Source organism: Anser anser (assembly GCF_964211835.1).
Source record: "Anser anser genome assembly, chromosome: 3".
NCBI lineage: Eukaryota > Metazoa > Chordata > Aves > Anseriformes > Anatidae > Anser > Anser anser.
In genome coordinates this window covers 6,699,356-6,712,064 of record NC_139722.1, presented here as the reverse complement: position 1 = coordinate 6,712,064, position 12,709 = coordinate 6,699,356, and the positions used below count along the sequence as shown (strand labels likewise).

Genomic DNA, 12,709 nt, shown 5'->3' with positions numbered 1-12,709 from the left:
AGATGTTTAAGCAAACAAAATGGAAGCATTTGACAGCTCAATATTTACAGCTGATTTTATGTTAGTATGTTGCTTAATAAACAAGAATTTATTGGATAATCTCACTCTGAATAGTCATTTAACAAAACTGAGTTGAGGAATCATTTAACAAGTCTCTGCATAACAATGCATCATCTCAGACTAACTTCCTGAGGCAGCCCTCATGCAAAATATTATGACATGATTAATCTTTATTTCTTCAAATGGATTTTGAAGATACTAGGAAGTACTTTTCATTCCCAGCACATATTCCAGGCAACTTCATAGATTGCTTTAGAGATGCCTTAAAAAGAGAACTTGCCAGAAGTTGTTCTCAAGTTTTTAAAGTAGCTTTGAAGTCAGTAAAAAGTACTCTTTCACAAATATAATGCACTTTTGTATCCAACTCGAATATTTTTCTATAATGAGTTCAACTTATTAACCACTTAACAGCATTATACAATAATGCAGGTAGCCTTCATGAAGAAACTAAGGGGGTGGCTTTCGTCGTGAAGAAAACTTCAGATGCGTTCTATTCTTTTTGACTTTATTTAGACAGATCATAGAGAATTAAAGAAAGATGACTTTCTTCCTATTTTTCTTTTGATTACAAAAACTAAATTTGTCCTTTAAAATCCACAAAAGCAAAATATTCATCATCTCTCGTAGTAAATCCAGTTGTGACATATTTCTAGTACAACGCAGAATCTAGCAACACTAAACTGACATCCCAACACACATATAACTAAAAATAATTATTTTGCAGGTAAACAGAACTGAACTAAGATGAACTGTGAATATTCTTAATACTTGCCTTATGAGGCATTCATTCAACTACACAAAGCAGTACAAAAAAGATTGAGTATGTCCATTAAGACTTTCCTTTAACATCAAGTTCTTGAACACTATATATATATGCTTCTAATTTTTTTTCTCCTTGTAAGTTGCTAATATTACCTCCAGAATACTTCGCTTCAGCTTTTCTTCTTCCAAATCCTTTCTTATTTTTTCCAGTTCTCTCCTGACAGTTGTTAAGATAGCAGAAATCCAAGTTAGAGAAGAAAAATATATTACTGAGAACAGGAAGCATAGGCCTTCTTTAAATTTTACAAGAGGGATGAACGTAAATCTAATACTACATCTTATAAAGAAAACATAAAATTACAGGCCCACTAGCGGACTGGTATTTAAATTTGTTGGACCAGAAGCTTCCAACAACTCTCAACACCTCTTAGCAATCACCATGCAACTATCCCTAACTTTTAATCACAATTTTTAGTAGTGTAGTTAAGAAATGTTTTTACAGTTATCCTCTACTTGGAGAGAGAAATTCAAAGTAACCCAGCAACTTCTATGTATAGAACAAATTCTTTAGAATAGGAATTTCCTATTCTGTTTTACTTCATAACTGGGGTCAGATAAGAAAATATTAAGAATGATCATCATGTCACTGAAAAATTAATACATTAATCTCCTGAACTCATAATTTACTAGTTTACTGTGGAAGCCAACTGATCCAGATGCTTTACAGCCTCTCACCTGGTTTAGCTAGCACCAGACATCATTCAAATAGTACAAGAATGAATGCCTGTGCTCTACAACCAAAGACAGAAAAATACAATTTCTGCAGATTGGTCTTTACTGTGTTTAGGCAAATACCAATTTTCTTTTACATCTGCCAAACACAATCCTGCCCACATGCACACATGATGGGGACATCATGACTGAATTTAAAAGGCTCAGTAATCTTTTCCCTCCTACCAGTCATGTCAGTGCTGCAATTATTACAGTGCAGTTATTACACAATGCCAGCACATGTACTTACACTACATACCACAAGAATTATCTAATTTTCCTTACAATGATAGTACCAACTGCTTAAGAAATATTTTCAAAAAGCAGTAATGAACGAAGGAGCACAAGGTAGAATAGAAAAAGGGTTACAAATTCCAAAAATACTTTGACAACAAATCGGTATATATTTAGGTCATTTAGTTGGATCAACTTCTAGAGGAAGAAGTTCTGAACGTTAGTATTAATACACGATAGCTTTATCTTTGTTTGTCATTAAAGATGTTAGTGTATATCCATTTGCAGATTGAGAAGAAAAATATTTACCCATGTTCTTTTTTCAGTGCGTCTACTAAACTCATCAAATCATGAATCTGAGTCCTGAGCTCTTCCACAGAAGTTTGTATTTGTGTATTCTCTGTTTCTCCTTTAAGTTGGACTTCTCCCGGAAAAAAGTTGAGTATAACAGAACTTGGTCTCTGAGATGAAGATGGAATCGGTGGACTCAACACAGATGGCTGAAAAAGTAAGTCAGTAGAAGGCTAAGAAATGCAATCTTTATGAACCGACCACTTACAGTATACAAGTTGTACTGGTGTAGTATCTTCTTGTATATGCTTTTTAGCTATTAACATTTAACTATACATATACAACTTTCCTTTATTTTCTACCCCAAAGATTAAAAGGAATGTCCAGTTCAAATGGACTACTGTAGTATGTAAGATACAGTTATTTTCAAAGCTGTTCATTTAGCACTGCACTGAGGTTCCTGTAGCCATTAAAAGAAACACACTGCAGTTCTCTACACTTTAAAAAAACACTTTGATTTAATCAAAAACCTTAGTTCACTATAAACAATCATTCACGTGCCCTTCTGATCTGTTATTTTACATGTCAGAAGATTATTAATCAGACGTTAAACTTATGTGAGAAATGATACCATAGTTTCGTGCTACCTGATTATCAGAAATGAAAAACAAAACTTTATACTGAGGTATAAATGAACTTTACATTACAAATTCTAATATGAACTCTATACCAAATGACAAGGCTCACTTGCATTTAAATACAATCAGTTGTATTTAGATGGTTGCATCAATCTAAACTGGAAATACAAGCAAGATGAACAGAAAACTAGCTGCCTGGTACCCAGCTCCTTGGTGACATACCTTTTTCGTTTCAACTGGCTTTGGTTTGGCACTTTCTTCTTCTTCCTTCTGCACCTTCAGTTTTTTTTCTGCACCGTCATTTTCACTTAACTGGTAAATAAACAATTCAAAAATACCAAAAACAAAAAGGGTTTTCAGAACAAGGAAGAAAAAAAGTTACATATTTCTAAAAACGTGATAGATAAAAGCTTGAACTGAAACTACGGGTTTCTTTCCTTGCTACTCAGAACTTTCCTTCCCTATGATATTCATTTATCTGAATTTAAATCAGATAGGAAGTTTGGGCAGGATTTGCCATCATCTCTACAGTACTTAAATACTTGATGCTTTTGGGAACCTGTAGGTACCTCCATAATACAAGGCAGTAACAGTATATAGTAGCTGACATGACTGAACTATAAAACACATGATTATATATTTATACACATATAAATATATTTATATGTAAAATAAAGAAGGATTCTGCACTACCTTGTTCTGTCTCATGCCTTGGCACATATGATCACTTCCCAAAACGTAACATTAAATTACAACTTTGTTGAAGTGAAAGACTACATACCATTAGTATATGATTGGTGCTACTGGAAGATTTGGGGATTTATCACAGTAATACCACACAGAGCAGGAAGACTCCCTTGGCTGCAACACAGTTGTGTTGTTTTTCTTATGTACACTTTCTTCTACTTGCAAACAGATATCCCTATAGATAACCTATACAAACTGAACCTCTGGGCATTTTGCATTTCACTCTCTGATAAATGGTTCATAAGACTGCTTCTGAGTGCAACTCTGTTTCCTGGGAATTTAGTTCTTAGTTCACATCTGCAAAAAAACACACCGATATACTCACAGAAATACCACCACTGAAACGTGCAGGCAGCCTTCTACCAGGCATCTTGGGTCGACTTGCAGTAGGGTGTGATAGATTATCTGAGGTAGCTATTACGTCATCAAAGCTTAATAGATCTAGGGAAAGATGAAAACAGACCACCATCAAAACCAGAAGGTTTTGCTATGATCCTTTTTATCATTTTTTTTCATAAAAAGGAATAAAAATAGTAATTTTCAGAATTCTTAGTGTTTCAAAGATTTTTCAGCATATACGACAACAAGCCATGTAAAACTACATGACTTTGACCCATCTGGGAAGTCACATCTTCCCCCTTGAAAAAACTACGACTTGATTCAACTAGCACTTGAATTCAAGTTCTCAACAGAAGTGGTGTCAACATGGCAGCATAAAAGAGACCTAGTGTGTTTGGAGAAAAAATGCATCTTTAACTGTTTTCTGAGACGACTTAAAATCATTTTTGAGATTTGCTGTCTTAAATAGTTGAAAACGGCTTTTTTTTTTTACTGCTCAACTCATGAAAAACATCAAAATCCAAGTTTACCAACTGAGAGAAAAATAAATATGGTAAAGTGTGTCCAGAGGTTTATGTATGTTAACAATACATTAACCGCAAATATTTTTGTACAGTGCAGTTTTTCATATGCAATACTTTTTGTCTGCAGAAAATACATGACTGCATCAAGTCTATAATAAAACATTTTAGAATTTAGAACCCTATTTGCATACTTTAAGGCACACTGATCTCTTTGCTGATTATTCTCTTTATGCTCTTAGATCTAGGTAAACCCTCCTAGATGAAGTGTTGCTTTATTCCACAAAATATTTCCTCCTTATGACCCCTGATCAGTAGAAATTCTTTACACCCCATGCGAAGATACAACCTTATGAAAAATCTATTAATGTGTAGAGCAGAACATCAGTAATTCATCTAGTTAACGACTGGGTTTCTTATCACAAAAAAAAAAAAAAAAATACTTACCTGCCAACAGTTATACAATGTAATTTATTTATTTCTCTTATTTAAGCAGTGACATAAGATTACGGATATTACATACGGTTTTACAACACAAAATCATTAATTTGTTCTTTAGACTCTAAATGTTTAACTAAAATGCCAGAAAGCATTACTATGGACACCAGAAGTAACATTCAAACTTGGGGGGTTTGGTTTGTTGGTTTTGTTTGTTTGTTTTGCAACCTCTCAGTTTTACATTGCATCATGATTTATCAAGCAGAAACCATAACACTTCTTTCCCTACTTTCTCACTCATTTTGACACTACAGCAAGAGGTCAGTATAGGAAAAAGCCATAGGAATACTGGGCCAGACCATTCATACCACTTCAAAGTTAATATGAATTAAAATCATCTGATTAATTCAAGTTTTATTCATTCATTGTCAAAGTTAATTTATACCTGTAGGAATAAATTCAGTAGAAGCTTTCTACTGAAAGTTTTAACTAATTTTAATGTCTACTACTGTACAATACTGTCTTTTAAGTCCTTAAAATATTCACATCTTTCAAAGCTATCTGGACTTACGTACTTCATTATCTGTTGCCGTGTTGAAATACAAGCATTTGCAACACTATCAGTTACCAATCAGTTTTGCTGCTTTTCAATTTTATTAAAGAAAATGTAAAGATGGTCTTTCATAAATATGTAACCATATTTGCAATTTAACAAAAAGCAGGGAAGAACAAAGTAGGAAGAAACAGAAGAGTGATGAATGGCAAGGGGCTGACGGAAGAGAGGATGACGGGGAAATGACTATTAAGGGTATTTATCTTACAGTCTTTGCCAATAAAGCATTTAGCTTGTTAGAAATCATGCAGCAGTGATCTAGGAGTGTATATTAATGTTTTTTACTCAATCTTCAGTAAGCTCAGAGCACTAACCAAAGTCCTGATTCACATTTTGACGTATGTTGGTTAGGTATTTAATGTAAAGCTAACAAGAAGGCAGGAAAAATTCAGACATATTTCCTCCCCCATCACAACAATTTTTGCATTTCTGTGATCCTCCTTCTGCAGGAACAACAAAAATTTAAATAAGAATCATAAATTGAATTACTATTACAATTGCAATGCTAGCCCTGTCTCCATGAGCAAAGTAAACATCAGTAACTGACACCTTAAGGGTAACACGTACCTCCAGAACTTCACAGAGCTTGAGCACATAGATAAAATTCAAGGCTGTAGCAGTTTATGATTTAAAATATAGTGGGATGGCACAAAAGCCTGGTTTCCCTGACCCCTTAAGTAGCTTTTACCAATAGAAACTGGTACACCTCACTCAACAGCTCAGCCCTAAAATATTACCAGTACATTACAGCCATAAGGGGTGGAAGCGGGTGACTGTTTATTATTATCTTTTTAAAACAACTTTCCTAGGTATCTTAGGAGAAATCTTGGCCCCACTGAAACCAATATGGATACTGATGAAACACACCACAATTTCACAATTTACACCCACTTCAGTGAATTAACTTTATTAAGGACAGTCGCAAATAATCATTACAGGGAACCCCCTCACTGTGATAGAAGAGCAATACCATACATCTGGAGATAATTTGAGTCCAGAAGTTATTTTAAGGCTGAGATAGAACAAGTTTTTCATGAGGAAGATAAGCTAACCTGGAACAGTTACTTAGGACAGACTACTAGAAACATCTCTTCTGCAAGCTTAACCTGGATAAACACATTATAGAATTGTTAGGAGCTTTAAGAGATATAGTTAGGTGAGAGGCTTTGTTAAAATTTGTGAATGTTTTAGTGTGTTCGTATCAGTTTCTCTTAAAAAGCCTTCACAAAAAGAAGCAAAGCTGAAGGGGTTCATATACCTCATCTCGCTGGGATTTAAAAACCCACAGTACAAGCGAAATGTACCCAGTATTTCAGAAGACAAGACCTCATGTTAATCTGCAGAGTGAAAAAGCTGGCAGACCTTTTTCCTATTACTCATTCTGCAGAGATTGAACCGCAAAACTTCGGGGAAAGATGTAAGCTTTAAAATATTGAAGTTTGAAGTCAAGCAACGATAAAATATTTGCTATAATTAAGCATTTATTTGCCAAATATGTAACTTTCATAAATGCTATTTTACAAGACTCACAATAATAAATAGCCAACACTAGAGAATTCAGTGCCAAAAAAGTTCACGGTAACATAATGTGTGTGCGCACAGAAAGATAAAGACATTCAACCTAAATCTAAGTGCTATAAATATTGAATACATCATACTATAAATACTATGCTTGGCTTATCAGTAGCTAAACTGAGAAAAGGGTGTGGTTTTGGTTGTGTTGGGTTTTTTTTTGTCTTTTTTGTTCCTTCCCTACCTGTACACGCTCCTAATTGTAAAATATATTTAAAGTAACTTCTTGTTTAACGGCTAAGGAAAACAAGCATTCAAATAAACAAAAAAGCATTTTAAATTGAAACCCAAATAACTGCAACTGAAAATTATGCTTATGAAGTTAAGAAGAGGCTATGTGTATGGCATAAAGCATTTGGATTTCCTTATAGATTGTTATCTTACCAAAATGGAGAAGGGTAGGGTAATTTCCTGACACGTAAGAAGGGAAACATGGCAAACAGGATAGGAAACAAAATCTGGAAAGAAAAGTCAAGGAGAGGAATGTCTAGAAAAAGATTCTGAACAAAAAAATTATTTTTACAAAGCAGGAAAAAGAAACATTTGTAGAAGAAACAGAATCGCTTTAAATGTTCAGCATGCAAGTATTACAGCTTTAGGTCTTTTACAGAATGTCAATTCTAATAAAACAAAGAAACATTTATGCAATTTTTGAAATTATGCTTCAAGAGAAGGAATTTCAACATGATCAACGTTTCAGATATTTTAGAGTATTTGTCCCTTCCTATCTGATGGTTGGAACCTAGGTTATTTGTTGTCTTTTTATTGTCTTTTTTTTCCCCCCACATGTTCCCTCCTCTCCTAAATATAGAGAATATCTACAGCTACTCCTTAACCTAAATTTGAAGTGACCGAACAAACTTCATTGTCAAACTAACCTGCAAAAAAAACATACTTAAAAAACTGGTCTACTAAAAATTCATCCATTTCAGATGAAAAAGAAAGCCTGTTAGTAACTTCTACATCTTCAACAATATCCAAAATTGCCAACGCCAGCCATATGTTTTCCCCCATATTTTAATATCTGTTTAATCTTACAAGAACTAGAAGTCTTAAATTTAATATCCCAAATACCTTCAGAGCTTTGCATGCCATTAGCTGCTGCATTGAGTATTATGTCTTTAGCAGCAGAGCGGATGCAGAGACAAAGCATGAGGTTCCTTATGTTTTACTGACAGGAGCTTAGTCCCTTTTCACAAGAGCAGTAAAACCTAAACCAACTTAAGCAGATCATTTTTAAACAAGGGTGGTTTTACTTTTGAAACTTTCCTCAAATAGCAGCTCCTTGACTTTGCCTGTGCTGCATCCCCAGGTGGGCTGCCCGAACCTCCTGTGCTCGCTCTGCACCAACCAAGGAGTGCAACAGACCTCACCCATCTGCTTCAAGCAAACTGAACATATCTGTAGGTCTTTCCTAGAACATACAAATTGCAGGGAATTATCACTACTTCAGATAAACTTCACCAGTAATCACACAAGCAAGCCCTGTTACTTGCTGCTCTGCAAGTAATCCCTTGCCAGAATATCAGAGTCTGCACAGAGTCTGCCACAGGACTGGTGCAAACTCTCCCCAGCATCTCTGGGTTTTGAAAGATTCTGTCTTCCATCCTTGCTAAATGCTGCAAGCTAGTCTGATAGTAAAGCCTTTAACATTCACTGTCATTTCTCCCAGATCTGGAATTAACCCGTTTTGGATTTAAACTTCTCAGATTATTAGAAACAGTGCTGATGACTGCAAATGACAGGCTACGTTCTGTCAGCCACTGTATGCTGTGTTTTTTTTTTTTTTTTTCCTCTTCTATCTAGGCATTTAAATATTAAATTTCTCTTTGAGCTTGTAAAACCTTATGTCAGCAAATAAGATCAAATAGTTTTGTGTTTTGTTTTGCCCCCCACCCCTTTTTTTAAAAAAAAATCTGTAAAAAAAATTTTGCTTTTCTATATATGAATACCTAGCATGACAGCTACTACATTGCCAATCCGGTTATTAAAGGTGTTAAGATAATTGCACCTGGTGAAAAAAGACATTCCATCTTTTTTCACAGAGCTTTCTCCTGGGGATAAATCGTACTGTGCAACATGGTAATACAGCTAGCATAACCCTAGGGCTAAACCTCTGAGCAACAGGACAAAGCTTATGTTTTTAAGGCTAGGTGAGGCATCAATCTTTCATCTCAAAGCTTACTGTGGCCTGAAAGTGTTTCCTCTATACCCTCACTCAAACTCCATGTTTGAATGACAGAGGCAGTAATTAAACTGCCAATTAAAAACCTCTAAAACAAGGTATAGCATAATATTTGTATGTTTGACTAGGGAATAAACAAAGGACCTTATAAATACTTTAGAGAACATTCAGTGGTAATACTGATATATATATATGTATATATAAACCATACATACACACTGAAATCCAACTTTCTGTGGCTCAGGAAAATATAGCTTCATTTTTAATTAATGAAATATGTTTTAATTAATACATCATTAATCATTATTCATGTGGGGTCAACCCATAGCAATTAAAAGCATACTTGAATTAGCCTTTCCTCATACAGAGCACTTCAGCTTGGAAACATATTTTAAATGCCACGAGTCTTAATGAACAAGTCAGAAAAACTCCTTCCTATTCATAAATTGCTTCATTTGTTTGATGAATGATTTATTTCATGGGTGAACTTAATTATCATTTAGGTCAAGCTATTCTACATCCTGGATATCGTAATTGTCCTTAGAAGATCAGCTTACACTAAAATTTCAAAATGTATTATTAATAAAACCTTTTTTTTTTTTGATAAGAAAGGTTGTATTGAGATATACGAGCCATACACTGCAGGTACAATACAATAAAGCTTCTTCCGCAGTGCCTAATCACACAATCAAAACAATTCAGAGCTTAAAAAAATTATGCCCACAGCAGACACTCTGCACAAGATGGACACAGATGAGAGAAATCAGTTGTACTGTCAGAAAAGGACATGATACAACTATATTACGATCAGGCTATGTGAATTATTAATGTTGGTACTCTAACTGCTATCAATGTTTTTACTAGATAAATTTAGATTTAAAAAGATACCAGATTTGGTTCAAGATGCATTACACAAAACCGTAAATATGAAATTCAAACATAGAATATACCACTCGGGCCCAAACGTAAGGTATGATAAAGGTGTAATCTATTGTAGCTATGAATTTAATTACAGAATGCTGAAGTTAATGGCATTACTGAAAATAGGCAAGTTAGCTAAAAATGCAAAAGTTACCTAAAATGCAAGAGCAGAAGAACAGAACCAGTTGGTAAGGGAAACAATTTCATAAAAACGCAAGATAAAAGTGATAGCAAAAAAAACATGCTTTCAAATTGGAAGAACAAGCCATTACCTATGTTCCTTCCTATCAGCTATTATAACACTGAGCTTAACCACTTCCAAATACCCTACTGGCACCTGTACACCATTTGCTAACTCTTACCCTGAGCTACCTACAGCTACTCTTAAAAAAAATTATATATTTTCTACTCAACAGGCATAATTACACTGTGCTATTTTGTGTAAATTAAAGACCTTATTCTAACCCTGTAAAATACCACAATCCGAACAGAAAGACCCAGAAAAAATTTTTTGTTCTTTTCTTACCTGATTCTCGAGAGCTCTTTACCACAAGTGAATCTACCTCTACTGATTTTGGTCTAAGTGGTAACTGTTCAGAGTCTAACTTGGGTTTTGCTACTGGCTCAATTTCAGATTTTGGTCGAAGAGAAACGACTTCTCCGTTAGATCTGTAACAAGAAAAGTGGCAAAAATATACCTAGTAATACATAGTAACATTAAACAGTTTGCATATTAACATTAAATAGTTTACCAAAAAACAAAACACATCAAGAATAAGAATTAAAAGGAAAAAGACACCCCCCCCCCCCAGAAACAGCTTTTACTGTTTTTTAAATCCTTGCTTAAAAGTTTTTCAGAGAGAAATTCTAGTATTATAAAAGTCAGCTCATTTGTTGCAGCTTTTGTAGAGCTGTCAGACATGTACAATCCCCTTGGAAAAGTATCCAAAATTTTTAGTGCATTTACTACAGAGCATATTTTGGCACTTAACCTAAAATATCACACTTCACTGCAAGAGAAAACAAGATAGCTGAATAGCACCTTCCGTAATCTCTCCTGAAATATTCAGAAACAAATACTCAGATTCCTTCACATCAAAATTGTTCTGTAAAGAAAAAAGTTATCAAGAACAAATGATTTTTTTCTGGGTACAGGATAAAGTGTCTTGTACGTCTGGTATGTCTGGCTGTGCTTCTACCATGCATCCTTCATGCCTAGTCACATCATTCAAGGACCAAAAAAAACGAAGAGATGACCTTTTCCCTTACAATTTGTGCCATCGTTTGTCACTGTAAAAAGACACAGTATGTAGACAGACCAGTTGTCAGCTTCAGTGTGTCCCTTTCATAAACTCATCGCCCATATTCTTTTTTCAAAATTCATTACAGCAGAAAAAGCGCTAACAGCCTAATCTCCCTAGAGCAATGTTAAACTTTCAGACGTTTAAACCTATTTTAAAAACCCTCTATATTTTTAAAGTTTGCAATTATTAAAGGACCACAGTTTACTACAGCCTCTGTTTTAGCTGCACACACATACCCCTTCATATCCTTAACTATGCGGGAGGGAGAACACTGTTTTGGTTAAAGATCAGAAAATCTCTACATGGGAAACATTCCAAGATGTCAAGTGATAAAACATGATTACAAACTGGAAACCTAACCAGAAAGAAAACTGCAACAGTCTAACTCTCCAGTCAAGCACCCAAAGTTTCCAGGGCTGTGCAGGGTGTGATGAGAGACAGCTGCCTAGATTGCCCTCTGGTAGCTGGCTGTTGAAGGTCAACCCTCCAAAGTCTGCACCTTTCCTCACTGCCCTCCTGTTTTCTCCCTTTACTCCTGTTGGCTCACGATATACAGGACTTGCTGGAGGAAAAAGATAAAACTCAAAGAATGTTTGATGCCACCCTGTATATTTGCAGGTATTTATGGTGCAAGCTCTTTGAGGTAGCAGCTGTCTGCTCTTTTATTGGTAGAAGGCCAAGTTCATCATGATCTCACTTTCTCGTGGTTCTTTCAAGTCAGCTGAACATCCCACAGGGACAGTTACTTGTCAACATGGATCTGCAGTTGTTGGTAAGAATCTGGCAAACTGTTGGATGGAGGCAGAAAGGAGGGAAACCGCACCATGGGTTGGGTACAAGGAGGGATTGTATTGATGCAAAGTTGGTGAAACACTAAAAAAATTTCACACTTGTGAGAAAGAAAGAACTTTAGAGAACTGAACCTAACAGTGAGCAACTGCTTGCTATCCTTTTTCCTACTTGTCCAGTAAACTCAACTGAGAATACTCGAGACAGATCCAAGAACCACCTCCAGTTTCTGCACGAAGTGTTTTCTTCCCCATGAAAGAGGACATGAGCCACGCTGAGCACCTTTAGCATGGATACTAACTATGCTCAACTCTTCCTCTTCTTCTGGTTTACTCTGAAACACTGAACTTTGACTCTACTCAAATCTTTTCCAACACAATAACATTTTTCTCAAGTACAACATCCAGAGATTCTTTTATACCATATTGCTACTTTAACTAGAACTTCTTCATTTTGGGGGCAGGTTTAAAGCAAAGCAGACTAGACTCATAACTTAATCTGCTTTATGGTTACCCTGTAATACT

At 35.2% G+C, this 12,709-nt stretch overlaps 1 protein-coding gene across 1 annotated transcript in view; it reads right to left on the bottom strand.

Moving 5' to 3' along the window:
* CD2AP (CD2 associated protein) overlaps positions 1 to 12,709 on the bottom strand; it is a 75,452-nt gene that overhangs the window by 2,427 nt on the left and 60,316 nt on the right. The window contains exons 13-17 of the mRNA XM_083828255.1: positions 10,619 to 10,761; positions 3,829 to 3,944; positions 2,979 to 3,068; positions 2,137 to 2,327; positions 976 to 1,039 (exon numbers count right to left, since the gene is read on the bottom strand). Coding sequence (XP_083684381.1) covers positions 976 to 1,039; positions 2,137 to 2,327; positions 2,979 to 3,068; positions 3,829 to 3,944; positions 10,619 to 10,761 — 604 coding nt within the window. The remainder of the gene's footprint in view (positions 1 to 975; positions 1,040 to 2,136; positions 2,328 to 2,978; positions 3,069 to 3,828; positions 3,945 to 10,618; positions 10,762 to 12,709) is intronic.